At 38.9% G+C, this 26,951-nt stretch overlaps 1 protein-coding gene across 3 annotated transcripts in view; it reads right to left on the bottom strand.

The window, feature by feature from the left end:
* Positions 1–3,849: 3,849 nt before the first annotated feature.
* LOC132828874 (PDZ domain-containing protein GIPC3-like) overlaps positions 3,850–26,951 on the bottom strand; it is a 205,547-nt gene continuing 182,445 nt past the window's right edge. For all 3 annotated transcript variants that reach the window (XM_060846051.1, XM_060846053.1, XM_060846052.1), the window contains 3 exons: positions 19,308–19,420; positions 15,623–15,704; positions 3,850–4,162 (listed from right to left, as the gene is read on the bottom strand). In XM_060846051.1, coding sequence (XP_060702034.1) covers positions 4,011–4,162; positions 15,623–15,704; positions 19,308–19,420 — 347 coding nt within the window. In that variant the 3' untranslated portion in view covers positions 3,850–4,010. The remainder of the gene's footprint in view (positions 4,163–15,622; positions 15,705–19,307; positions 19,421–26,951) is intronic.

The raw sequence follows: 26,951 nt of genomic DNA, 5'->3' as shown, positions 1-26,951 counted from the left end.
AATTTGGAGACCGTCATGTTTTTTGAAGCTGACAACCTTATCTGTGATGCCATAAATTAACGTTTTGCTTGAAAATATTCACAAACACAATTTAAACGCTTAAATCTAAACTGAAAAACACCACAAAAACAAAGCTGAATATGAATATAATATGGTGGTCAACATCAGCTCCATGCAAAAGCTCTATATTTCCTCTGGTTCCTTTTATAGAGCTGTAGAGTATAGAGTTATGGAGTGTCAGTTCAAAAAGACAGCTCAGCACCTCCTTCTCATGTGCAATTAAGAATAGGCAACAAATGCTGACCTTTCCAACAACACTCACATAATGTTAGGAGAGTTGCACAGCATGGAAACAGACCTTCAGTCCAACATGATCTTGCCGACTAGATATCCTAAATTAACCTAGTCCCATTGTCCAGCATTTGGCCCAAATCCCTCGAAACTCTTCCTATTCATGTACCCATCCAGATGCCTTTTAAGTGTTCTAATCTAACCGACCCCCCACCACCTCCTCTGGCAGCTCGTTCCATGCACACACCACCCTCTGCATGAAAAAGTTGCCCCTCAAGTCCCTTTTAAATCTTTCCCCTATCTCCTTAAAGTTTTGCCTTCTAGTTTTGGACTGCCAAGCCTGGAGAGAAGCACGGTGGCACAGTGGTTAGCACTGCTGCCTCACAGCGCCTGGAGACCCGGGTTCAATTCCCGACTCAGGCGACTGACTGTGTGGAGTTTGCACATTCTCCCCGTGTCTGCGTGGGTTTCCTCCGGGTGCTCCGGTTTCCTCCCACAGTCACAAAGATGTGCGGGTCAGGTGAATTGGCCAAGCTAAATTGCCCGTAGTGTTAGGTAAGGGGTAAATGTAGGGGTATGGGTGGGTTGCGCTTCGGCGGGTCGGTGTGGACTTGTTGGGCCGAAGGGCCTGTTTCCACACTGTAAGTCTAATCTAATCTAATCTAATCTTGGCTATTCATCCTATCCAAGTCCCTCATTATTTTCTTATCTTTCTTCTTCAAGACATGTTTTGGAGTCCAACTTCAAGAGGCTTGCCATCATTCATGTAAGAGGAACTGCAGTGAATGCGAGCAGACTAATTGACCATGGGTAGTGGAGGGGAGCCCTCATCCAATCTTCATTCACTCCTGTGATCAGAAGGGGAAGTCCTTAGATGATGCTCTCCTCTGGAATGCTTCCCCACTGTTAACAGCACAGTCCCCAAGCCCATCCTGGGACATTCCTGTCCTGTGTCAACAAACATAAACTAAGGTTTTGATAGACAGAGTAAGGAGAAACTGTTTCCATCTGAATGAGAGTTGGTAACCACAGGACACAGGTTTAAAGACAATTAGCAAATCAACCAGAGCTGCTAAGAGAAGAAAAAGAATGTATTGCCTGAGACAATGGCACTAACTAATTCAAGCATGGCATTCAAAAGGGAATTAGAAGCCTTTGAATAGAAACATTTGCAGGACAATGGGAAAAAGCAGGGGATTGGACCTAATTGAAATGTTACTTCAGGGAACCAGCACAGACATGATGTGTTCTTAAGTGCTGTATCACTGCTCCTGTGCTAGTTACTGGGCTGTTTTTGTTCTTTGATATGGTTCCAAGTCAATATGGTGAGTGGCTTGGATATGAATTTGCAGGTGGTGGTGTGTTTGGAAGGTACTGTCTAAGGATCTTTGGCAAATTTCTGCGGTGCATCTTGTAGATAATATACACTGCCACTACGGAGTATCAATGGTGGAGGGAATGGATATTTGTGGTACCAATTGAGTGGACTGCTTTGTCCTAGATGGTATCAAGTCTCTTGAGTGTCAGTGGAACTGCATTCATCCAAGCAAATGGGCAGTTTTCCTTCAAACTCTTGACTTGTGCCTTGTAGATATTGGGCAAGTTTTTTTGGGAAGTCAGGAAGTGAGTTACTTGGAGAAGTATTCCTAGTCTTTGACCTGTTCTTGTAGCCATTATGGTGAGACTAGTTCAGTTCCTGGTCAATGGTAACCCCCAGGATGTTGATAGTGGGGGATTCAGTGATGTCAATATCATTGAATGTCAAGGGGAGTTGGTTAGATTGTCTCTTATTGGAGATGGTCATTGCTTGGTATTTGTATGTTAGTTTCCACTTGTCAATCCAAGCCTGGATATTGTCCGGATCTTGTTGCAATTGGACATGGACTGCTTCAGTATCTGGGGAGTCATGAAAGTGCTGAACATTGCGCAATCATCAGCGAACATCTCCACTTCTGACCTTATGATTGAGGGAAGATCATTAGTAACGTAGTTGAAGATGATTGGACCTAGGACACTACCCTGAGGAATTCCTGTGGAGACATCCTAGAACTGAGATGATTCATCACCAACAACTACAACCATCTTCCTATGTGCCAGCTAAGACCCTGACCAGCAGAGAGTTTTTCTCCTGATTCCCTTTGACTCCAGGTTTTTTTTACGACTCCTTCATATCATGCTCAGTTAAACATAGCTGTCACTCTCACTTCAGCTCTTTTATCGATGTTTGAACCAAGGCTGTAATAGTGTAATGATGTCAGGAACTGAATGGCCTTGGCAGAACCAAAGCTAGGCAAAAGTGAGCTTAGTATTGCAGAGCAGGTGCTGCTTCTGCACTAACGATGATACTTTCCATCATTATACAGTAGACTCACAGGATTGGATTTGTCCTGCATTTTGTGTGCAGGACATACCTGGACAAATCTTGATATTATCAAGTATATGCCAGTGTTGTTGTTTTACTGGAACACTGGACTAGGAGTGTCTGGAGCACAAAGTCTTCAATACAATTGCCAAAGGCTAATTGCTTTTGCATTACAGTGCCTCCAACCATCTCTGGATATCACACAGAGTGACTTGAATTGACTGAAGACTGGTATATGTGATGCTGAAAACTTTTGGAGGAGGTACCATAGGTTAATAGATAATGCCTCGGCTATTAGCATCAAAACTAGTCATACCAACATTGATACTATACACAGCCTATCAATGCAGACTTTATTGGGCAAATGTTAATGGAAATTGTATTGTTCCATTAGCTTTTGTTAACAACTTAGGAAATTTTTATTCAAATTGCCTGCTCAATTTTTGAAGAACGGTAGCAAGAATATTGTCCTTTCACTAAAGCATAGTAATCAGGAGTCTGAGAGTGATAAATGGTTAACTCTAGCTAATCTTTGCCAATAAGATTTCAGTGGGTTTACTATTGATTTCAAAAGGACAGGATTCTTGTGGAGTCTTTCACGTCAGTAACATGGTATCACCATGTTAAATGAAATTAGTCTATAACTTTTAGCAACTTCCTATTCTACACAATCAAAATAATTGATGCCATTCTTTACATCAGCCTGAGTTTTGAAATCTAAAGAGTATAAAATATTTCCATATTATGCAGGAACTGATATTGTGTCCTAGAAAATGATATTAAAGAAAGATTAAATATGTTTGAACTTCATGTTGGGCATTATGCAGTTATTGTATCAGTTGGCAGTCATATACCCTCTCCAATATTCAAATCTATTGACTTTAACAAACTAAATGTGAGGTAGAGCTCATGTGATACTGTCCATATTTATGCTCCGTCTAAGAAGTATTTCTCAATCGATGAATTAACTGAAAAGTACTGTTCTGACTTGTGTCCATTTAATCATTACATTTATTGAACAATAATGATTTAAAGTTGACTGGAGCATCCCAACATTTCATTTTGTTAGTTCTGAAACTTGTTTCTAATAAATCTCACTACATTCCAAAATCATATGGTGTCTTGTTTTTTAATCTTATTTATCAAATATTTATTGTTACTCAATCTTTTCTTAATGTATATTAGTGTCTTACTAACAGCACACTTACTTTCAATTATGTAAGTATAGTATTAATAGTGTAGATATTCAATTGTATTAAGCTAGTTTTATTAAACTCACTTCTGAAAAATAATGAGAAGTCAAGATTTTAAACTATAGCACAGTTGGATGTATTTCACACATAAAGAAGTAATTATGCTATATTCGGCCATTCTTGGCATCTCCAATTGCTCCCCACACATCAAAAACAAATTCATCTGGAAACGCAAAATCACCAAGGATTGAGTCCAGTGCTTCTGCAAACTCATCTGGATTCTTCTTGTCTTTTCCAGTTTCCACCATTGTTGCAGCTGAATAGAGAAAGAATGAAAATAAGGAGTAACTTGCTGTATAATGCAGACGCAAATGGATACTTTTTACATTTGACATTTTCTCATATACTTGGAACATATACAGTAAAACTAAAGAGCAGCTTGATGGGTCAAAATTAAACTGATGTAATTTCGATTTTGATTATATAGAAATGACAACACTGCAAGATATAAAATTGCTTAGCAACCATTAGAATTTAAAAAGCACAGTTATGATTTTATCATAAAAACTGAAAGAACTACGGATGCAGAAACAAAAGCAGAAATTGCTGAAAAAGCTCAGCGGGTCTCGCTGCATTTGTGGAGAGGAATCAGAGTTAACATTTCAGGTCCAATGACCCTTTCTCAGAACATATGATTTTAGCATATCTTTTGAGATGGTTAGCCTAATGGGCCTCTGTTCAGATTACAGTAACAATTCCCCACACCCTGCTGCGCCCTGACTCCCCACTCTTTTCCAACCTATTGATACAACACCACAGTGGTTCTTACAATCTGGTTCCTCTTTCAATCCTTGGAGTCTCTTTTGCCCACCCTATCAAGAAAAGTCCTGTCTGTGCCCAATACAGAATCACAACATATTGTTCAGTGGGACTCGGGGTCACTGAGCTTTGAGGCAGGACCTTCCCCCCAGAGAGCCCCTCTTCAGCCAACTAATATCCCACAGTTTATTAAACAACAGCAGAGCAACTATCAGGTGAAAGAAGGAATATGTTCACCACCTCAATGAGTGGTGCAATATCCCACCAGCCCAAAAAATTCTGCTCACGCCAATTGTCATAGTCAAGACGCTGTGGAACTGAACAATGTGCGATTCAAGATTTTCTAATTTTATCCTACCAATTTCTTTAAGTGACATGATGTGGTGGCAGAAATTGATAATCTAATGCCATCACTTTATGATACTTAAATTAGGTATCATAATGTAAGGTTGAGATGGGGTCACATAGCATTGAAGAATCTATATCACCTGGTATCTATATATGCACACTGCAATCACAGACTCAGACTATGCATTTCAGATGTGCTGTAGCACACTCTGCTTAGCATGTCATGTTGCAAGAGGACAGAGCTTAGTAAGATGGACGATGAGAAGTTTATATAATTAGGTCACATGCCATGATAAGTGATGACTTCAAGAGGATGTCCCTTAAGGGTATATTGCACATCTGTGCAAGACATAACTTAACATAAATAGCAAGTTAAAAGAATGATGAACTCTTATATTACTGAGAAATAAGCAACTTTAATGAACATTGAACACGGATGTCACCCAGAAAGGCTTTGGTTAATTGCTTATCAGTTGCTGCCAGTTGTGACTCGTGAGAAGCACTCTGAGTCAGAGCTTGATCTTGAGTCTCATTCCTAAAGTCCAAAGACAGGTTCCAGGCTGAACAAATTATTACATTTATCTCAAATCCATTCCTTCAAGTAAACATTGATGAGGTGGCCACCAACTTCCATCAGATGTTTGGTTTATAAAGCAGTGCAAAGTGATATTGAGCTGAAAGTCAGATCAAGCAGAGCAATTTTAGGGGACAGGTAAACTGGGAAAAATCCCTGCCTCGACCATACTATGCTTGTAAAATGAAACCTTACATTAGATCCATAAGACTCTGTGAAATGATATTCTCTCAAATGACAATAATCAAGTTTAAGTTTTGCGCCCACCTCACAGACACCCATTTGATAGACTGTATGCAACTAACAGGTTCAAACTACAACTCAGACTTCAAGGAACTGGCTAATAATGTGCAATCATGAAAATGACTACAGGACAAATTGAATTATTATGTACACATAGTTTTAGATTTATATTGCACCTATATATTTTCTTGGAGTAGATCTAAGTTGCACTTAAATTGAAAAAGTAACCTTGGGCTGAAAAAGATTGGAGACCACTTACAATACAAAGCTTTCTTATTTCTTTAATGTTTTTCTGTTAGTTGTCCACTTAATATAAAATCCAATCTTAGCAGAGTATGGAGTCTTTTTGATGTCAATACAACTCTTTACCTTTCCCTGTCTGAGCCATCTCATTTAATGATTTAGAGTCATTAAGTTTTTTTTTATACAGTGTGACTCAGAGTGGTGTCTGAGACTTGGGGACTTATGGACTAAGAAAATTGCTACCAGCTGACAATGCAGCAAAAAATGAATCTGAGTCAGAACACTATTTCACTGTCGGAGAAACAAATAAATAGATCACAAATATATCATAATGATCAGCATATCACTGCCAGGGAATCATTCCACTATACAATCAAGGAACTGTTTATAGACCACCTTAAATATAGAAATCTTTAGTACAAGGCCACCATGGAAATATGATTATTGGCAAACCAGCATAAAAGGACAGCGTGTAGATAAATATTGTTTAGCTCCTTTATTTTATAAATCATTCTTGTTCAATTATGAGACCATGTCATTCAAAGTTACTCTGCCTATTGGTTATGAATGCTCACTTAACCAGATTTAGGGAGATAACCTTTGGTATGCAGTGTTCAGACTCGACATAAATAGTAAAAATGTCTTGAATGCAGGCTTCCCAGAACAATGCAAAAAAGAGAAATGAATTTGAATGAAAATTGCACTATGGTTCAAATTATTCTATCAAATTTCTCTCAGTTGATTCTTGTTTGTGGTTAACTATGATTCAAACCACATTCACCACTCATTTTTCTTTAAGAATACAGGGGAACAGTGTGATTTCTGAGCATCTTTGTGGATACCTGCATTTGCTACATGTATCAGTCGTCCTCCAAATCATTTCTCAGTTACCATAGAAGTAAAAGAATTAAAAGTGGCTAGCTAACAGCTCATTCCCATGTTAAATGTTTCTGCTACTTACAGGAACTAATGGAATTCAGAGATTTATGATTCCTAATATGGTAAAGTGTGGACAGCTGTTGGCAGAACATTATCAGCTGTGGGAAAACTATCTGAGCTTTTCTCTGTACGTCAGCCAGTAATGAACAAGACAGAATATGTCACTATGCACCCTTGGGCTTTATGTAATTTATTATTGTAATAACATAGAATCACAGAATGAAACAACACAGAAGGAAGCTAATCAGCCCATCACACCCATGTTGGCTCTTTGATTGATACAGAGCTGAAAATGTGTTGCTGGAAAAGCGCAGTAGGTCAGGCAGCATCCAAGGAACAGGAAATTCGACATTTCGAGCAAATGTCGAATTTCCTGTTCCTTGGATGCTGCCTGACCTGCTGCGCTTTTCCAGCAACACATTTTCAGCTCTGATCTCCAGCATCTGCAGACCTCACTTTCTCCTCTTTGATTGATACAACCAATTTCTGTCATTTGTTGTCCTGTTATCTTTCTGATATTTGCAACTTATTTATTTAGAGTATTATGTGCAATTCTGGGCCCCATATTTCAGGAAGGATGTACTGGACCTGGAGTGGCTCCAGAGCAGTTTCATAAGAATAATCCCAGGAATGAAAGGCTTAACATATGAGGAAGGTTTGAATTCTCTAGGTCTAAATTCGATAGAGTTTAGACGGAGGAAGTGGGCACCTACACATACTGAAACATACGCAGTACTGAACAGCCTGGACAGTGTGGATGTTGGGAAGATGTTTCCATTGGCACAGCCTTAGAGTAAAGGAAAGACCATTTGGAATGGAGATACGGAGACGTTTTGTCAGCCAGAGTGGTGAATTTATGGAATACATTGTCACAAAAGGCTGTGAAGGCCAGGTCATTGAGTATACTTAAGATAGGTTCTTGATTATCAAGGGGATCAAGGGTTATGGGGCGAAAGCAGGAGAATGGGGTAGAGAAACCTATCAGCCATGACTGAATGGTCGAGAAGACTTAATGGGCCAATTGGCCTAATTCCTGTTCTTATGTCCTATGGTCTTATGGTAATTATTTTTTGACCACAATTGGACATGTCACAATGAAATAAAATACAGATTATTGATTTTTGCATGTCATCATCCAAGTTAACACCTAGAACTTTGATGGACTGAAATGGATGTTAAGGAGACCAAAACATAGACTTAAAAAATCGACCACCCAGGCTAGTCGAGTTTCTAGAAATGAATGTGGATTAGGAAAGAGACAGTCTAAACTGAAATTAATCTGAAATTGACTTCTGAAGAACGGGTCACTGGAACCGAAACATTAACTCTGCTTTCTTTCTACAGATGCTTCCAGGCCTGCCGAGATTTTCTATCACTTTCTGCTTTTGTTTCTGAAATTAATCTTTTCCATAAGGATAATTAACCCAGCCAACAAGCCTTCTGGGAAGGTGTGAAAAATCTTTTTTCTCCTATTTTGACCTCAACTTTTTGAGAATATTCCCATGTAGGAGGTGGAACCTGGCTTATAATTAGGAAGTCTTCAGCAGAGAAAAAAATACACAAGCAAGCTTAAACTTCAAGAGCTGCTTCTGGCAGAGAGAGATGAGGGGAATGTAGCACTGAACAGAAGCTGAGGACACTCTCTGTCTGCCTCTCAAAATGAAAGCGTGCTCAGAAACAATACAGAATATCTAGATGCTTCTTTCCAGTGAGAACCAGAAGGGTAACTGGGATATTCACGACTGCTGATGCTCTAATCTTAAACAGCTGTTGGCTCAACTTAAAACCTTACACAAAGACACCTAATGGACATGTTTTATCTTTCCTTTACCATCCTTTATACTGGACAGTATCCTGTTGAACTAAATGTGTGTGTGTCTATGCTATGTGAAGTTGGGCCATTGGCAATGTTGGTGATGATGCATTTATGTGGCCAAACAGAGTTGGGAAAGGCAAGTGTTGATCTTGATGGTGTGTCTGGGAGATGGAACAGCATTAAGAACAGATAGAACTCACAATCTGAATAGGGTCCCTTTGACAAAAGCTTCCCATCTGATATCCAAGTGGGGTGACTACATCTCTTTTCCAGCAAATGGTATTTTTGTACAGGTGCATTGTATCTAAAAGCAGACAGTAAGTGAGCTGTCAGAGCAGTACCTTTTGGGTTGCTGTGTCACTACACATTCATGTAGGGGTTGCAGGGAATGCTGCTTACAAGTTAATTTTTGGGGCACCTTTACAGTAGTACCTTTCCTTAGAGGCATACATTGGTCATGCATTAAGCTAAGTTCATTCTGAACATCTTCCAACAGAAGTATAGTTTTGACCAGCTAACTGTTTCATTCCATTAAACTGGGCCTTAACAAACACTAGAATCTTGGTAACCACATTAAGTTTCTCTTTTTCAAAGCAAACTGATTCATTGAAACTGATCACATTATGATCATTGCCAGATAAATTTCCATTTTTGTTAGAAACAAATAATGAAGCAGCATCAGTTCTATTTTGAACCTGGTAAAGTCTGTCAAACAGTTGGCTCTGGAACTTACTGCTTCAGAAAACTGTCTTGAATATATACAAAGAATTTGCTACCTTTCTGACTCGGGCTAGTTGCTTTTCCCCACTGAAAATTAAAGCCTCCAATTTAAAAAACTTTGCTTGTGCCACGAACTCTCAAACCCTGAGTTAATGCATTGGGATATGTGTTACCATTTCACCACCACTGTGGAGCTGCTGCTGCCTGTGGTTACTCCTGCCAGAGGATCTATTGACATAGTACAAAACATTCATCTGTCTTGTGACATCCTCATCCATTACTGCAGCTCATTTGCAATGCTCTGTGACATCCATCATCCAACTTCTACTATTTTGACCCGTCATTCTGCTCTCTCCAATTTGTCCTCTAGAAGAGACCTTTGTAGTTTTTCAGCTCTGATCAAATGGTCAAAATATTGACTTTCTTTTATAGTTTTTACTTATTGAGTTCCTACTGCTCTTGCAATTTCAAGTATCTCTTCATTTTTCATGAGATCTACCTTATATGTAATATTTAGTATACCTCTAGCATCCACATTTCAAAGTCCTTTATTTTCTTCCATAGGTCTTTATTGTCCAAGTTTCTGAGGCAGACAAGAAAGGGGATAGACTGTAGCACCTGAATGAGTTATTTCCTCATTACAAGTTTGAGATCGCTTGTGTAAACGTATCTATCACCTTCACAAAATTACTTCTGGCTATTTTATCCTCCTTTTAACATCTGCATCACTTTTGCCATCTTCTGTCTCAACTAAGCACACTTTTCTATTTGTTTCAGTGTGATTCCATCCACTTCAATCATCACTTTGGTTTCTTCAATTGTGTTCCTTCCAACTATCATCTTTTTGGCTCAAGTCATGTTCTAAACTGTTCAATTTTATTTGATCTATAATGCTCACATAGGGCCTTTAATGATACTGCAACTAGTGTTGTCATTATAATTTTGTCAATGAGGAGAATACATTCTGGCTGGAGGTTGAATTATTGACTTCAGTATGGACTTAGGCCCATTGACTTAAGAAGATCAATGGTTTTAGCTAACAACAAGCACAAAAATGAAATAGGTGGCCTCTGCTTTCTTTTAAATGCCAATGATGAATGATGGGTGAATAAAATTAAGAGAAGTAAATGCACAGCATTTATGGAGACTCGTGTGGTGCAGTCGTTATGTCCCTACCTGTGAGCCATGAGGGCTAGATTCAAAGTCCACCTACTCCAGAGATAAGTAATAACATCACTGCACAGGTTACTTAGAAAATAGTTAGAGTTGCAGACCAACATGCAATTCTTTCTTTTCAGTTGTCCAAATAACTTGCACAACAGTTACGAGCCTTCTTGTGGTGCAGTAATATTGTCTGTATCTTGAGGCTAGAAGTTCAAGTTCCACCTGTTCCAGAGGGCTGTTAGGAGAATCCAAAAGGTTTTTACAAATGTATTAAGGACAAAAGGGTAACTAGGGAGAGAATAGGGCCCCTCAAAAATCAGCAAGGCGGCGTTTGTGTGGAGCCACAGAAAATGGGGGAGATACTAAATGAATATTTTGCACCAGTATTTACTATGGTAAAAGATATGGAAGATATAGACTGTAGGGTGATAGATGGTGACATCTTGCAAAATGTCCAGACTACAGAGGAGGAATGCTGGATGTCTTAAAATGGTTAAAGGTGGATAAATCCCCAGGACCTGATCAGGTGTACGCGAGAACTCTGTGGAAAGCTAGAGAAGGGATTGCTGGACCTCTTGCTGATATATTTGTATCATCGATAGTCACAGGTGAGGTGCAAGATGACTGGAGGTTGGCAAACGTGGTGCCACTGTTTAAGAAGGGCGGTAAAGACAAGCCAGGGATCTATAGACCAGTGAGCCTGACCTCGGTGGTGGGCAAGTTGTTGGAGGGAATCCTGAGGGACAGGATGTACATGTATTTGGAAAGGCAAGGACTGATTCAAGATAGTCAACATGGCTTTGTGCTTGGGAAAACATGTCTCACAAACTTGATTGAGTTTTTTGAAGAAGTAACAAAGAACATTGATGAGAGCAGAGCAGTAGATGTGATCTATATGGACTTCACTAAGGTGTTTGACAACGTTCCCCATGGGAGACTGATTAGCAAGGTCAGATCTCATGGAATACAGGGAGAACTAGCCATTTGGATACAGAACTGGCTCAAAGGTAAAAGACAGAGGGTGGTGATGGAGGGTTGTTTTTCAGACTGGAGGCCCGTGACCAGTGGAGTGCCACAAGGATCGGTGCTGGGTCCTCTACTTTTTGTCATTTACATAAATAATTTGGAGTAAGATGTGAGGTCTGCAGATGCTGGAGATCAGAGCTGAAAATGTGTTGCTGGTTAAAGCACAGCAGGTCAGGCAGCATCCAAGGAACAGGAAATTCGACGTTTCGGGCCAGAGCCCTTCATCAGGAATCAGCCCTGATGAAGGGCTCTGGCCCGAAACGTCAAATTTCCTGTTCCTTGGATGCTGCCTGACCTGCTGTGCTTTAACCAGCAACACATTTTCAGCATAAATAATTTGGATGCAAGCATAAGAGGTAGAGTTAGTAAGTTTGCAGATGACACCAAAATTGGAGGTGTAGTGGACAGCGAAGAGAGTTATCTCAGATTACAACAGGATCTGGACCAGATGGGCCAATGGGCTGAAAAGTGGCAGATGGAGTTTAATTCAGATAAATGCGAGGTGCTGCATTTTGGGAAAGTAAATCTTAGCAGGACTTATACACTTAATGGTAAAGTCCTAGGGAGTGTTGCTGAACAAAGAGACCTTGGAATGCAGGTTCATAGTTCCTTGAAAGTGGAGTCGCAGGTAGATAGGATCGTGAAGAAGGCGTTTGGTATGCTTTCCTTTATTGGTCAAAGTATTGAGCACAGGAGTTGGGAGGTCATGTTGCGGCTGTACAGAACATTGGTTAGGCCACTGTTGGAATATTGCGTGCAATTCTGGTCTCCTTCCTATTGAAAAGATGTTGTGAAACTTGAAAGGGTTCAGAAACGATTTACAAGGATATTGCCAGGGTTGGAGGATCTAAGATATAGGGAGAGGCTGACCAGGCTGGGGCTGTTTTCCCTGGAGCATCGGAGGCTGAGGAGTGACCTTATAGAAGTTTCCAAAATTATGAGGGGCATGGATAGGATAAATAGACAAAGTCTTTTCCCTGGGCTTGGGGAGTCCAGAACTAGAGGGCATAGGTTTAGGGTGAGAGGGGAAAGACATAAAAGAGACCTAAGGGGCAACTTTCTCATGCAGAGGGTGGTACGTGTATTGAATGAGCTGCCAGAGGATGTGGTGGAGGCTGGTACAATTGCAACATTTCAGAGGCATTTGGATGGTTTTATGAATAGGAAGGGTTTGGAGGGATATGGGCTGGGTGCTGGCAAGTGGGATTAGATTGGGTTAGGATATCTGGTCGGCATGGACAGGTTAAACCGAAGGGTCTGTTTCCATGCTGTACATCTCTATGACTCTATGATTTTAAAAAATCTGTACAACATTTACTTTTTATAACTATACTCATAGAAAAGTGTACCTAATCATCAGATTGTTGGCTTGGCCGAGGAAAGCTACAGAATTTGAAAAAGCTGAGCTTAAGGAATTAATTTGTTCCTGTTTAATATTAGGCTTCAAAAATCTAACTTTCTTCCACCATTTGATAATATGCTCAAGAATTACAATTGGAATCAGGCTGTTAAGCTGATTTTCTCAAAGATACACTCAGTAGAACTATTATCAAAAGCTGTCAGGATGAGGAGTTCTAATTCCCATCTGTCTTAATTGGACATTTGACCCCAATTTTAGTAGCAAAAGGACAGTCATCTCATTAAGAGCTAATACACATGCTCTGTTGAATGTCAGCATTACAAAGGAAGAGCATTATCCTATTACTTCAATCATTTTGTGAAAAGAAAGTATTTGTTTCTAATTAAGTGCCGGAAAAAGGAAAAAAAATTAGAATGGTCTGGAAAGCTCATTGGCCTCTTTAAAGATAATGAGAAGTATGGTGCATCTATGACTTCTACCACACACAGAGAATGAACAAAGGACAATCTTGCTGATTCTCTGGCGTATGGTTGACATTGTTATAAACATGCAGTTCAAGATTTATTTTCTGTTATGGAATTGTCCCTTAAACTTTGGGAAAAGCCAAGGAATGAAGAGGATCACATGACATTCTGAGTTCTTGTGGCCACAAATTATATTATCTACAGTGTGGAAACAGGCCATTCAACCCAACAAGTCTACACCACACTTCTGAAGAGTAACCCACCCAGACCCATTTCCCTCTGACTAATGCACCTAACACTTTGGGTAATTTAGAATTGCCAATTCACTTAACCAGCACATCTTTGGATTGTGGGAGGAAACCCACACAGACACAGGGAGAACGTGCAAACTCCACGCAGACAGTCACCCAAGGAAGGATTTGAGTGCCCGGTGCTGTGTTAACCATAGAGCCATCATGCCACCCATCAAATGCTTGTTAAAGATTAAAGGGAGCTCAGTTTCTTTCACTGGGAAGAAAATGCAAAATATTCACACATGTAAACAATAATCCAAGCAACTATCCTGATGCTAAATAGATTGTTAGTCTCCAAATCCCACGGATCTTACACATGTTTATACTGTAAACTGTCTTTTTAATTCTAGGAGAAAATAAAGTTTAGAGTCTACCCAAAAACTAGTTAGCATTTTCACTCGGATACAAGGCCCATGTAATTAACTTTGCTCTGGAGATGGATTTTGAGAGGAGCAGTATCCATAGGAATCCATCCAATGTAGGATCATGTTGTAAATTTACATAATCATAGATATAGTCAAGCAACTGAGAGAAAGGGAGAGGAGAGAATTTGGAATCTACAGGTCTCTATTGTTCTCTGTGCACAATGTGAATAGGAGGTCATGTTTATTTCGAAGAGATAAAGGAAATGAGTGTGCAAGAGATCACAGTAAAGAGCATTTACATGAAGTTGGAAGCTTTGCCTATATTTGACTAGCAGCAGTGTTCTCTAGGGTAACACACATCACAAAATCAATTGAGAGGTTAGATATTATACAGATGCGAATGAGAAAAGGAACCAAGAATCATTTTGAGTTGGTTCAAGGAGAATAGAGCACCTACTTAAGAGTAATGTAAACTATGAAAGGAGATCTTAAACAATTTTAAATATTAAATGGGATGATCTTAGAATATTAGTTGCCGAGCAAGCAGTGTTTAGTCAAGCTTGGTTTTAGTCCATTACAAAATCCTAAAATTTGAGATCTAATGTGATGCTTTGAGTTTTTCCATGGAAGTTCTAATTCCCTTTTAAAGATTTTTGTTCTTTATGGGAATTGCAACAGTATTTATAGAACTTGAATAGTGAAAATCACTACAGCAAACTTCTTACGAACCAGCTCCTATGGAACTAGGAGTGTGTCAGTTGATCAAATAGTCTGGATAATCAAGAGGTATGCATAACCACAGCAAACTCTGACCAAGTGAAGCTTTGAGACATCAACAGCCCTCAGAAAAGTCTATGTAAAAACATCAACACACCTCCTAAAATCAATGTGAAAACACACACTAAATAATAGAAACGCAATGTGAGGTATACACTTCACTGCTACACTTACAGCATATATGCTCAGACATCATGGTAGTTCGCAGTATTTAAGGTATATCATTTTTGTCAGTTTATCAACAGTCAGACTTGATAAGGTGTTGGTTAAAACAAGTTTACTGTATTACATATTTGACTGTATTACATATTTGGCTGGTCAAATGGTTGTGCTTGGCAAATAGACTCAATTTTGTTACGTTGAGAACAATATCCAATTTTAGTTACATTTTTGCTATGATTGGATTTGAATAACAATTTTGATTGCTTTCGGGTTATTTACCAGCAAAGAAATCTGTATCCTATCAGCAACCTGGGAATGGGAGTAGAGAGGAAATATTGCAATCCAGGTCAATGTTTGCAAATATTACTTTCTTCTGACTTTAAATAAGTCTTTTCTAAGTGAGAGTCCATAATACAAATAGTCAATCTTAAGTAGCCAGAAAAGTATTTAGTAGAAGACTCACCTAATTCTGTATCTCTGATACCCATATAGTTTTCCAACAAATCATCCACCTTCTTAGTTGCTCGTTCTTCAAACTCTGTTGGCTAAAGAAATGGAAATTTTGATCCTTTTCAAAATCAAAAATGTGAACAGAAACCACAACAGTTCAGAAAATTTCAAGTTGCTCCAAAACTTATCCCAGAGTATGTGGCTTTTCCTGAGATCGTCATCTTTTTGTACAAAGTTTGAATTCATAATGGAGCATGCAAGGACTTTGGGTACTGAGGCAAGCAGGTTAGAAGGCAGTGACCAGATTCCAACATTGATAATAGAAAGAAACAAAGCTATTCTAATGTGATAAATGACCATTTCAATTTTGTTTCTAAACAAGCAATCTAATTAAAGACATATTCTATTATTCCAGCTTCTGTAAGGTGTCAGTCATTGCTGAGCTAATAGACCACATGCTGAGCTGAAGGCATTTACTGATTTTGAAACCTAAATCAAGGACTTACAATGGCTACATAATGTCAGAACAGAAGCTTCCTGCTAAATTGCCTAAAAACAACAAAGCATAAAGTGTCTCATTTCCATTTAAAAGTAGAGTGTTTGATAGTCAATGGAGAGGAACAGTTGTGGTGATAATTTTCAAGATTTCAAAAGTAATTGCTTACATTTTATCACTGTGACTGAATTAAATCACAGCATAAAACATGAAAGTGGAAACTAAGGAGATTTTTAAAAAATATTTTCGACTATTCTATGGGACTTTCTTCAATGGAAAATAGTATTGAAATGTATAAAAATGCTACCAATCACTGTCAATGTAAAAGTTAATTTACCCTTTGCTGGTCAAATCACTTCATTAAATATGGAGATGGATTAAAATACAACATCCAATGGTGACATTTGAAGGTGTTAAAACATTTTCTACTCATCTTTTGGATTATAATCCATAATTTAAAAATGGTCCTCAGAATGGGAGCTCTGATCTCTGAAAACGTGCATGCACATTTTGCCACCAAAGGCCTTTTACAACGGAACATTGGAATAGGAGTAACCCATTCAGCCCTTCAAGCCGATTCCACCAATCAATGAGACCATGCTGATCTGTGACCTAACTCCATATACCTGCTTTTGTTCCATATCCCTTAATACCTTTGCTTATGTGGCACAATGGCTCAGTGGTTGGTGCTGCTATCTCACAGGGAGCTGGGTTCAGTTCTAACCTTGGGCAACTGTGTGAAGTTTGCACATTTTCCCATGTCTGTGTGAGTTTCCTCTGATTTACTCCCACAATCCAATGGTGTGCAGTTAGATGGATTGCTCGTAGTGTCCAGATATGTGTACATAGTCATGGAAAATACAAGGATAAGAGGGGTGGGTCTGAATGGGATGTTCTTTGGAGAGTTGGTGTGGACTCAATGGACCAAATGGCCTGCTTCCACACTGTCAGGATTCTTTGATTATTTACCTACAGATGCATGCTTATGCCTAGGGCTGCATCTTTGCTGCTACTTCTTAATTCCCTACACCTTTCAGTTTACTAAAGGCTATTGATGGGTTTGAGTGGCTTTTAAGATTCCACGGGTGTTTGCTGAACCAATCCTCACCTTTAACACACCCTACATTGTCTGAAATTGCTGTTTCTTTGAAGCTGTAAGTATCACCATTAAAATAGTGAGCAGATAAATATGAAAATAATAGATTCGGTGCTTGCAAGCTGTGCCATTTCATCGGATCCACAAAACCATTCATTTCTGATCCAATGCATTTGATCCTTAGGGCTGTACAGGCTCAAATAAAAAATCCTTGCAAGTAACTGTTGCACCATAAATACCACATCAATCATTCCGATCTGCAACCCTTTAAGGGATGATGACAGATTATTTTCCGTCCCTTTTTTGGCAACTTGCTGCCAACAGGTTCAATCCAGGCCAACAACTTGTTTCCTTAAGCCAAGTGGAAACCTATTTTTGGAGGTCTAGCAAAGTTGATCTTTGCTGATTCATACTCGTGAAAAGCCCTCACCTTCTACATCTTTACAGTCAGGGCTGGATTAAAACATTCGCTTTACATTGTTGAAAAGAAATTGCATGAAGATTGTTCTAAAATTTCATGAGTTTATTCTTCCCAGTTTATTCATTTCAAAATATAAAAAGAAAATAGACCTAAACTTCGATGCGGTCTATCTCTAAAAACAGTGCTTATTTGTCCATTTATTTTGGGAATCCTTCACCTAATTCCATTTTACCTATCCAGGTTGCTGAGCTGGAAAGTTTGTTTACAATGAACCTCAACCTGAGCAACCAATCTTCTCAAAAATTGCAAAGTACCTTTCCAGCCCTAACTAAAGAAGTAACTGCAAATGGTTTTTCTTCTCACCCCTGCACTTTGGGAGTTCTTCAATGATCAATCCACAGATGCCTTACATCTCTCTTCTACACACAGGTCTTGATGACATCTTCCTGAACTATAATCTCAGATTTCATATTTACACTGAAGACTCCCAATTCTGCTGTACCAGAACCTCTCTCATTTCCTCTTCTGTTCTTAATTTGATGTACTGTTTGCCTGACATCTGATATTAAATGACATGGGGACATTTCTTCCAACAATATATTGCGAAGGCCTACTGATTCTACCATGAACTCCATTCCTTAGCTCTGACTCTCTCCTTGCCTCAGCCATGGTGTGAGGTTGAACCCAACTGTTCCCTTATTCCTGATGAAGGGCTTATGCTCGAAACGTCGAATTCTCTATTCCTGAGATGCTGCCTAACCTGCTGTGCTTTGACCAGCAACACATTTGCAGCTGTGATCTCCAGCATCTGCAGACCTCATTTTTTACTGTTCACAATATAAGTATCCTAAATATACCTGTAGTGATTTTTGACTCCAGATCCTCTGCATTACCTACTTTCGCCTCTACAACATTGCCAACTGCATCCCTGCCTTAGTTCACCCACTGCCCAAACCTTTATCTGTGCTTTAGTACCACTCAACTTGAATTTTCCAATCCTCAACTGGCCTGTATCCCACCTTGCAACCTCTTTAAACTTCAGCTCATCCAAAGCACTATTGAATTTTCCTAACTTGTTTCAAGTTTTGTTTGCCATATCTCCATTGATCTACAATGGCTTGTAGACAGGTAATGCTTTCAGTTTAAAATCCTCATCCTTGTTTTCAACTCCTTCTATGGACATATACTGCCTACTTAACCTCCTTCAAGCCTACTTTATCAGTATTCCATCCATTCTAACCTTTTGTGCAATACCTTTCCCCAGAGGAAAAATCCAGTAAAAACAAAGTTGGTAATACTCACAAATGAATGCAGTGGTCATAGTTGACTTTCATTTTGAAGTGTTAAAGATGGGTCAACCAGTATATGTCATTTAAAAGTTTTACTAGTTTTTCTTTCTTTGAGCTGCCTTGATTCTAAGTCTGGTATTTCTCCCTAAACCTTTCTCTCCCTTTCACTCAGACACTCGTTAAAACCGAATACTTCAGCCAAGGCTGCTGGTCATATCATTGCCTTATGTGGTTTAGTGTTAATTTGCCGAGTATTATTGATGATTATTTATGTTATTTGATTCTCTCTCCTGTAAACTGCCTTGAGCCATTTAGCCTGTTAAAAGCACTTTATAAATGTAAATGTTCTGTGGAGAAAGGCCCCAGCTGTTGTATTAAATCGATAGTGTTACTTACAACTTCTTCCACTGTTGCAGTGCCTTTTGATCTTAGTCGCAAAGTTTCCCTTCCACTTCCAACTTTTCCCTCACCTGTAGATTTGCCACATTTTGTTCTTCGAGCAATCATGTCTGCAAAATTCAGATTTAAATGTTATTGGTAAACTGAAGATATCTGATTCAGCATCAAGAACAAATCGCTTCTTAATCCTACAATTGTGACCCACGTAACACAGACGTGGCTATACATCCTATTCTGAATCTATGGAATCCAATGAAAGGATAAACAAGAGGAGGTGAATTATGAGCTCCTAATTCACTATTACATATTGCACACTATTGCACAACCTCAAAATTATCCCTAGACATTTAAATGTAAGAATACAAGATGAAGAGACCATCAAAAAGGTTGTGACTCCTCATAGGACCCAGAGTTCTTTGATAGTCACACTGAATATAAAAACAAGGAAATTTTATTCAATTTGTGCATACACTACACCACATTTATACAGTTGTTAATTCTGGATAACTCATTACAGGAAAGATGTTAGTCATGTAAGAGCTTTGCTGAAGATTCATCTTACAAATGAGGGTTCACAGTTGTGAAGAAAGGCTTGCAGATCAAGGCTGGAAAATAAAATAATAGTTCAAGTAGCAGCTGTCAAAATTAGGAAGCACCTTGAGAGAGTAAACAGTGAAAGATGGTTTCCACTGCTTTATGAATCTGTAACTGCAAGATATAAACCTAAAAGTGTCATTGGACTGAGGTTTTATAAGGTGACTTGTTGGAGCATGGAATGCTTTGCAGTCAGTGAATTTGAGGCAGAAGTTCAATTTTCTATGCTGGTGGAAGCCCAGCACAAATTCATCAAAACTTTGTGGCTCCATTTGGCTCAGTGGTACCACCCCCACCCCCAATGTTTCCTGGGATCAGCTGTACTATAATAATCATGGGAATTTCACAATGAGATTCCCATTTTTGTAGCCTGTAGTTGACATTTGTAGACTTCAGGCATATAATTTTGTTTGAATATGTTCATCGGGAGTGGATAGGATTAAATTAAATCCTCTTCACTTTGTGCTAAAGGCTGGCAATCTATCTGTGCTTCTTCTGTCAATATTGGTGTAGCAACGATGGTGATATACATACCTTACAACATTATATTATCAAACTATGGTGCTCACTTTTGGTGTTGGGTTATAGCAGACCTGCATTTCTTTATGAAACTCACCATTTTAGCCTGCTAAAATTTCTTCTTTTCTAACATTCTTACCTTTTCAATCTGGGTTTAGTAATTTTGAAGTTTGTTCTGTTAAGTGCATGACACCCTAACTTACTGTTAAACCTCAAGAACTAATTCAGTATATCACACGGTCTGTTTTTGACACTATTTAAACTTGTCCTCAACCTTCCTATTGCTGAAAACTCTTTTCTCAGAAAATTAATTCTTGAGTTATAAAATGACCATTATTTCAAGTTCAGTAGGGAGAAGCTGTGTTTAATAGAAATGCTAAATGAAATCATTAATTTTCCAAACAGTTTCTCAATTAACAGACTTCAATTGCATTCCAAGATTAATACATCTTCCCCTTTGAAATGCATCACACATGGAAAACACTTGTCTGTTTAATAGGAACAGCAGTTGCAATCCTGTCTCAGTGTTCCACATGAACAGGAGGTTCCAGATGGTGGCCACCACTGAAAAGTCATCAGAGAACGCAGCCCCCAAACTCAAATCAAACCTAATAGGTACTCCACGGCCATTAACCCCTGTAAGCATTAATCTTTTGGAGATGGACCTTTTGTTTTAATTAAGAGAGTTACTGGCCAACCTGATGGTCAACAGCTCTTAGGTCTCAGCAGTGTCATAGGGAGCAATGGCCATATCTGGAACTACACCATTCCCACAGGACAAAGTGGTGGGCACCCAGGATATAGCTAAGTCAGTTGGAACAGGAGAGGTGGCCTCCAGGCTGAGAGGGGAGGGTAGTCAGCTAAGTATGGTTGCAAAAGCCAAGGGTGAGGAGAGAAGGTCAGCTGCCGTGGATTGGGGAGGAGATTTTGAGTGAGCTGGTTTGATTGTCTACTTGTTGTGTTTCACAGTGAGTGTGGTGAAAAGAGTGCAGTGTAAAGAACATGTTAAACTTAGGGACTTGGTGTAGACAGCCAAAGGATTTTACCTTCAACACTTGTTGTGGAATCTTGATGCAGTAAATGTTTAAAAAATCTGTTCACTGTTGTTATGTGAAAGTCATGTACCAAATATGCTTTCAAAAATTACGACTAAAAATTATATCTAAATAGAATAAATAATTTAGGCTAAGGTTTGAAAGCACATGTCATGTGCATCTGACTCTGCTCTGCGGTATGTGGGATGTTGTGTAGAGTGAGGTTGAGCAAATGTATCTGCAACAATTACTAATATATGAATCAAAAGCAGTGGTTGGCTATTTGGTCCCTCCAGCCTGTTCCTCCATCCGATAAAGTTATGATTGATCTGTTTCTCTCCTGAACTCCACATTCCCACACACCCTCGCTAACCTCCAGTTCTGTTGTCCTAATAAGCATCTAGGTGTTTCCACCTTCAAAACATTCAATGACCCCACTTCTACTGCCTTTGAGGCAGAGAGTTCCAAAGTTATATAAATCTCTAACAGAAAGGTTTTCTCTCTTCTCTGTTCTACAGGTAACCCTTAATTTTAAAAGGGTGCCCCAATAGTTCTAGACTTATAGGAGGAAATATCCTGTCTATGTTCACCTTGTCAAGACCATTCAGGATCTTATACACTTCAAACTGCTGACTCTCCAGTGAAAACAAACTCTGTTTACTCAATCTTTCATAGAATGCCTATAGAATAGAAGCAGAACATTCAGCCCATCAAGTCCACACTGACTCTCCAAACATCTTCCCACCCAATCCTTGTAAACCCACATTTAACACAGCTGATCCACCTAACCTGCACATCTTTGGAATGTGAGAGGAAACCCACATAGACACAGGAAGATTGTGCAAACTCCACACAGAGAGTCACCCCAGGGTGGAATTGAACAAGCGTCCCTAGCACTTTGACGCAGTAGTGCTAACCACTGAACCACCATACCACCCATAAGCCAATCCATCCACTCCATGTATCAATCTAGTAAATCTCTTCTGAACCACCTCCAATACATTTACATCCTTCCTTAAAGAAGGAGTCCATAACTGCACAATCTTTGAGCCATGCTCTCATCAATGTCTTGTATAACTGAAGCTTAATCTCCTCACTTAATGAGAATCCCTCTCATTAAAAAAGGCAGGCATCTCACTTACCTTCATGTACTGTATCTATATACCAAAGTTTTGTGCCTTATTTAGTGATACACTATGTGATCCCTCTGCACCTTTATTAAGTCATTTATATAAGTTGTAAAAATAGTTCAGGGTTGAGCACAGACCCCTGGGGAATTCACCCATCAATCCTGCTGATCTGAAAAAGGCTTATTTATGCATACTTTCTGTTTTCAGTCAGCCAACCAACCTTCTGTTCCTGTTATTACGTTACACCCACATCAGGAGTTTTTATTATGTACAATAAACTTTTTTCTGGAATCTTGTTAAATGTCATCTAGAAATCCAGATTTGTATATAAACAGGCTGTCTTTATTCACAGCACATGTTATTTCATCAAAGATTTTTAATAAATCAGTTGAACAGGATTTCCCCTTCACAACATCATGCTGACTCTTCCTAAATTACCTTGAGTTTTTCCAAGTGCCCAGTTGTAACCTCCTTAATACGCAATTCTAACATTTACCCTATGATAGACATTAAGCTAAATGACCGAAAATTTCCTGATTTATACTTCCATCCCCAGAGGAGTTATATTTGCTGTTTCCATTCTAATGGAAACATTCCAGAATTTACTCATTGTTGGAAAATTAACACCAATGCATTTACTACCTCATTAGCCATTTATTTGAAGACCTTAGGACTCAGAGATTTATCTATCTGCAGTTATCTCTGTTTCTACTCTCTCTCATAGAATTTGAAGGTTAGTTGGAGATGTTCTGAGACTTTAAGGGAGCAGTTTCAGAAGAGATCGCACCAGAATTTGGTCATATCTCATAGTATTGGTTCAGAATAGAGTCAAAAGGTAAAAACAATGACTGCAGATGCTGGAAACCAGATTCTGGATCAGTGGTGCTGGAAGAGCACAGCAGTTCAGGCAGCATCCAAAGTGCAGCGAAATCGACGATTCGGGCAAAAGCCCTTCATCAGGAATAAAGTCAGGTGATCAATAGTACATGGAGTGAAAGAAATCTAACTGAGACAGAAAAGCCATATACAATCCTGACACACTGACATTCATGTTGCTTCATCAAAACTCTGGAATTCCCTCCCTAACAGCCTAATGGGTTACCTACACCAAATGGACCACAACAGCACATTGTCAATGAAACCTAGGGATGGGCAATAAATGCCAGCAACACACACTTCCCATGAAAATAATAAAACAAAAAGAATTGATGTGCTTGCTACCTGTGTGGATAGAGACAAGGACAATTGAATAACAGCCAGACTGGAGAGTATAAAACATTTCTTCAGTGTACACACTGAACCAAATCTCAACAATCACTTCTGAGCAGCAAGACAAAAACAAGGTAAGATGGATTTCTGGACAAGAATAGAAAACACTATCTCACTTAACCTCAAAGAGGGTGCCTGGTGAAAAAAGCAACTTGAAACAGCAACCATTCACCTAGAACTCAAGGCTACCTGAAAGCTTTGCTACTGCTGAAGAAATAATTTAATAACAAAAATATTCAGGACTCAGCTCATTCTCACAATTCCAGAATTTAACACAATTCTAAGAACTTCAAAGCACAATTGCCTTTAGCTCCTTGACTATGCCTGATAGAACACATCCCTACCACTTTATATGCTCATTAGCTGTTTGTTTGTTGGATGTTGCATCTTAATTAGGTTTTTCAAGATGGGGGTAATAACATTTCTCTTCCTATTTCTCAAGAATTCTTTGCATTTGTCTCCTTCATTTGATCTAGTTAATTATATTAATTGAAGTGTGATAACTGCATACTAAACAGGAAACTAAAATATTTGTTGGAACTGACTGAGAGGGTGGTTAAAAAGAGGGGAGCCAACTCCCCTTTGGTTGCAACAAAGAATATTGTAAAGGAAAAGCTAAGATGCAGTCATTATGGTCAATGCTAGAACCAATGCAGAGGAGAGAGAAGGTATTAGATCTGGAGTGGAGAATTCAATTTATGTTTATTAACGTTGAAGGCCAGAAAACTGTTTGTACACCTTGATGCCACCATTGGCTGGGCAAGGTTGACATTTTGCCTTCCACATGTCCAATATAGATGTAAATGGAAAATCACACTAAAAAGTTCAAATGTCTCAATTGTAATTGAATATTCACTTATGAGTTCAATCAAAACTTTCCATAGTGTAAAATCATATAATGGCCTCACCTTAATAATCTTTGGTAATGGAAATTAATGAATTCTGTAAAGTATTTGGGATCTCTCACGCAATCATGTTGATTTCTTGCAAAACAAAGTAGACTTTAATTCACAAAATTACATATATTCATCTTCCAAAGTTTGATCTTGAGCACAGCAAATGTTTCTGATGATGAACAGGAATTTTGAAGAAGTGAGACAATAGTGTCCATGATAAAAATTAAATGTGAATTGATAAACTGAGATGTAAAAGGTGCTCGAGCATGGAAATCTCTCTATTCACTTTTTAAAGAATAGCAGAACCAAGAAGTGAAAGCCATCATCATGCTTGAGGGATTAGCATTTAAACAAAACAGAAATGTTTGGTTCAAACAAATCTGGGCCCACTTGAGTAGTATGTAAATATTGAACAGGAATATAGACCAAAAGGGTAAGTGGAACCAAAAGGAACAATGACTATTTTGGAATAATTGCAAGGGTCTAAAATGTAACTTCAATCTGATCTAATTCTAACTAAAAGAAATTTGAATGCCAGCTTTCCAGACTTGTTGCCATTTGATTATGATCTGTTAGCTTTGTTTGGCATTACTTTTGGAAGCTGGCTTCAGACATATTTAAGGAATCCTTCATCCAGTGATAAACTATCTCTGACTATAAATGTAGCACACAGCTGTACATTTTCAAAGAGAGGTCAGGTTGATGGTGGAGGATAGTGTAGAGCAGCAGCAGTTAAAGGGCTGCTGCTGTTATTTAAACACAAACAATTTAGAGAGGCAGGAATGCAATAGATCTGTCAATAGATGTTTAATCTGGTAGCCCAGGCTACATTCTGAAGATGTGGGTTCAAATTCCACCAATATCATATTGAAATTTGAACTCAACAATAATCTGGTCTAATGGTTGTTTTTGATTGGTATAAAAATCCATCTGGTTCTTTAATGTCCTTTGGGGAGGGAACTTGTCATTCTTACCCAGTCTGGGGTAAGAATCCAAGCCCACAGCAATGTTCTTGACTCTGAACTGTTTGATGGGCAATTGGTAACATCTACTGAATTAATTGAAAAAAAAACTTTAAGGAAAGAAATATGCAACCCTAAAGGCTTAATTGCAGATTGTTCCTTTTAATTGATTTTTGAATAAAGAAGTGTAGCAATAGCATTAGAGCTGAAAATGTGTTGCTGGAAAAGCGCAGCAAGTCAGGCAGCATCCAAGGAGCAGGAGAATCGATGTTTCGGACATGAACCCTTCTTCAGGAAGAAGAGGTCATGCCCGAAACGTTGATTCTCCTGCTCCTTGGATGCTGCCTGACCTGCTGCACTTTTCCAGCAACACATTTTCAGCTCTGATCTCCAGCATCTGCAGTCCTCATTTTCTCCTAGCAATAGCATTAGAATTGTAGCATATGCCTCACATCACTGCAGTCCACACTACATGCAAGGTGAATAACAGGATTGATGCTATCTTCCTTATCACCCAGTAATCAGGGGAAAAGAGCCAGCCTCCACATACCTAAAAAAATACTTTCCCTGGCTTTTACATGGTACAAACGCTAGAAAGGCATTCCTCTCAGCAACATATATATCACTTTTAATACACTAAAATTGAAGGACCAACAGTTCTTGAGTGTTATTGTGTTAGAGACAAAGAGGGGAACTGGTGAAGTGAAGGACAGATTTAAACATTGGAGAAAAGCATACAATGTGGAAATGGGTTCAGCCTATATTCTCAGAAGTGGCGAAGAGTGTGATGTGACCTAATCGAGGGCTTGAAAGTTAGATGCCGAGAGATGGTGCTGCCTGCTGGGCAGTCCAGAATTGGGTTTCGTAGTCTCAGGGTAAAAGGTCATTTTGGATTGAGTGAGAAAGTTCTTCATACTGAAAGTTATGATTTTTTTCTGAATTTCTCTCCCAAACAGCTATGGATATTCATTGAATATAGTCCAGACTGAGAATGATAGATTTTTGTGTATTCACGGAATCAAAGAATATGAGGATAGCACAGAAAATCAAAGTTGACATAGAAATTCGGCAAGAATCTATTGAATGGGGAAGCAGGTTTTAATGTGTTGTGCAGCTTGAACTGTTCCTATTTCTTACACTACGTACATAATATACACATAATAAAATTATTGAGCTAAATGTACATATTGTAAATATGTTTGAGCAATATCAAAACATATATACATGTGAACATATG

This window comes from Hemiscyllium ocellatum, chromosome 28 (assembly GCF_020745735.1).
Source record: "Hemiscyllium ocellatum isolate sHemOce1 chromosome 28, sHemOce1.pat.X.cur, whole genome shotgun sequence".
NCBI lineage: Eukaryota > Metazoa > Chordata > Chondrichthyes > Orectolobiformes > Hemiscylliidae > Hemiscyllium > Hemiscyllium ocellatum.
This window is presented reverse-complemented; position numbering and strand designations above follow the sequence as displayed.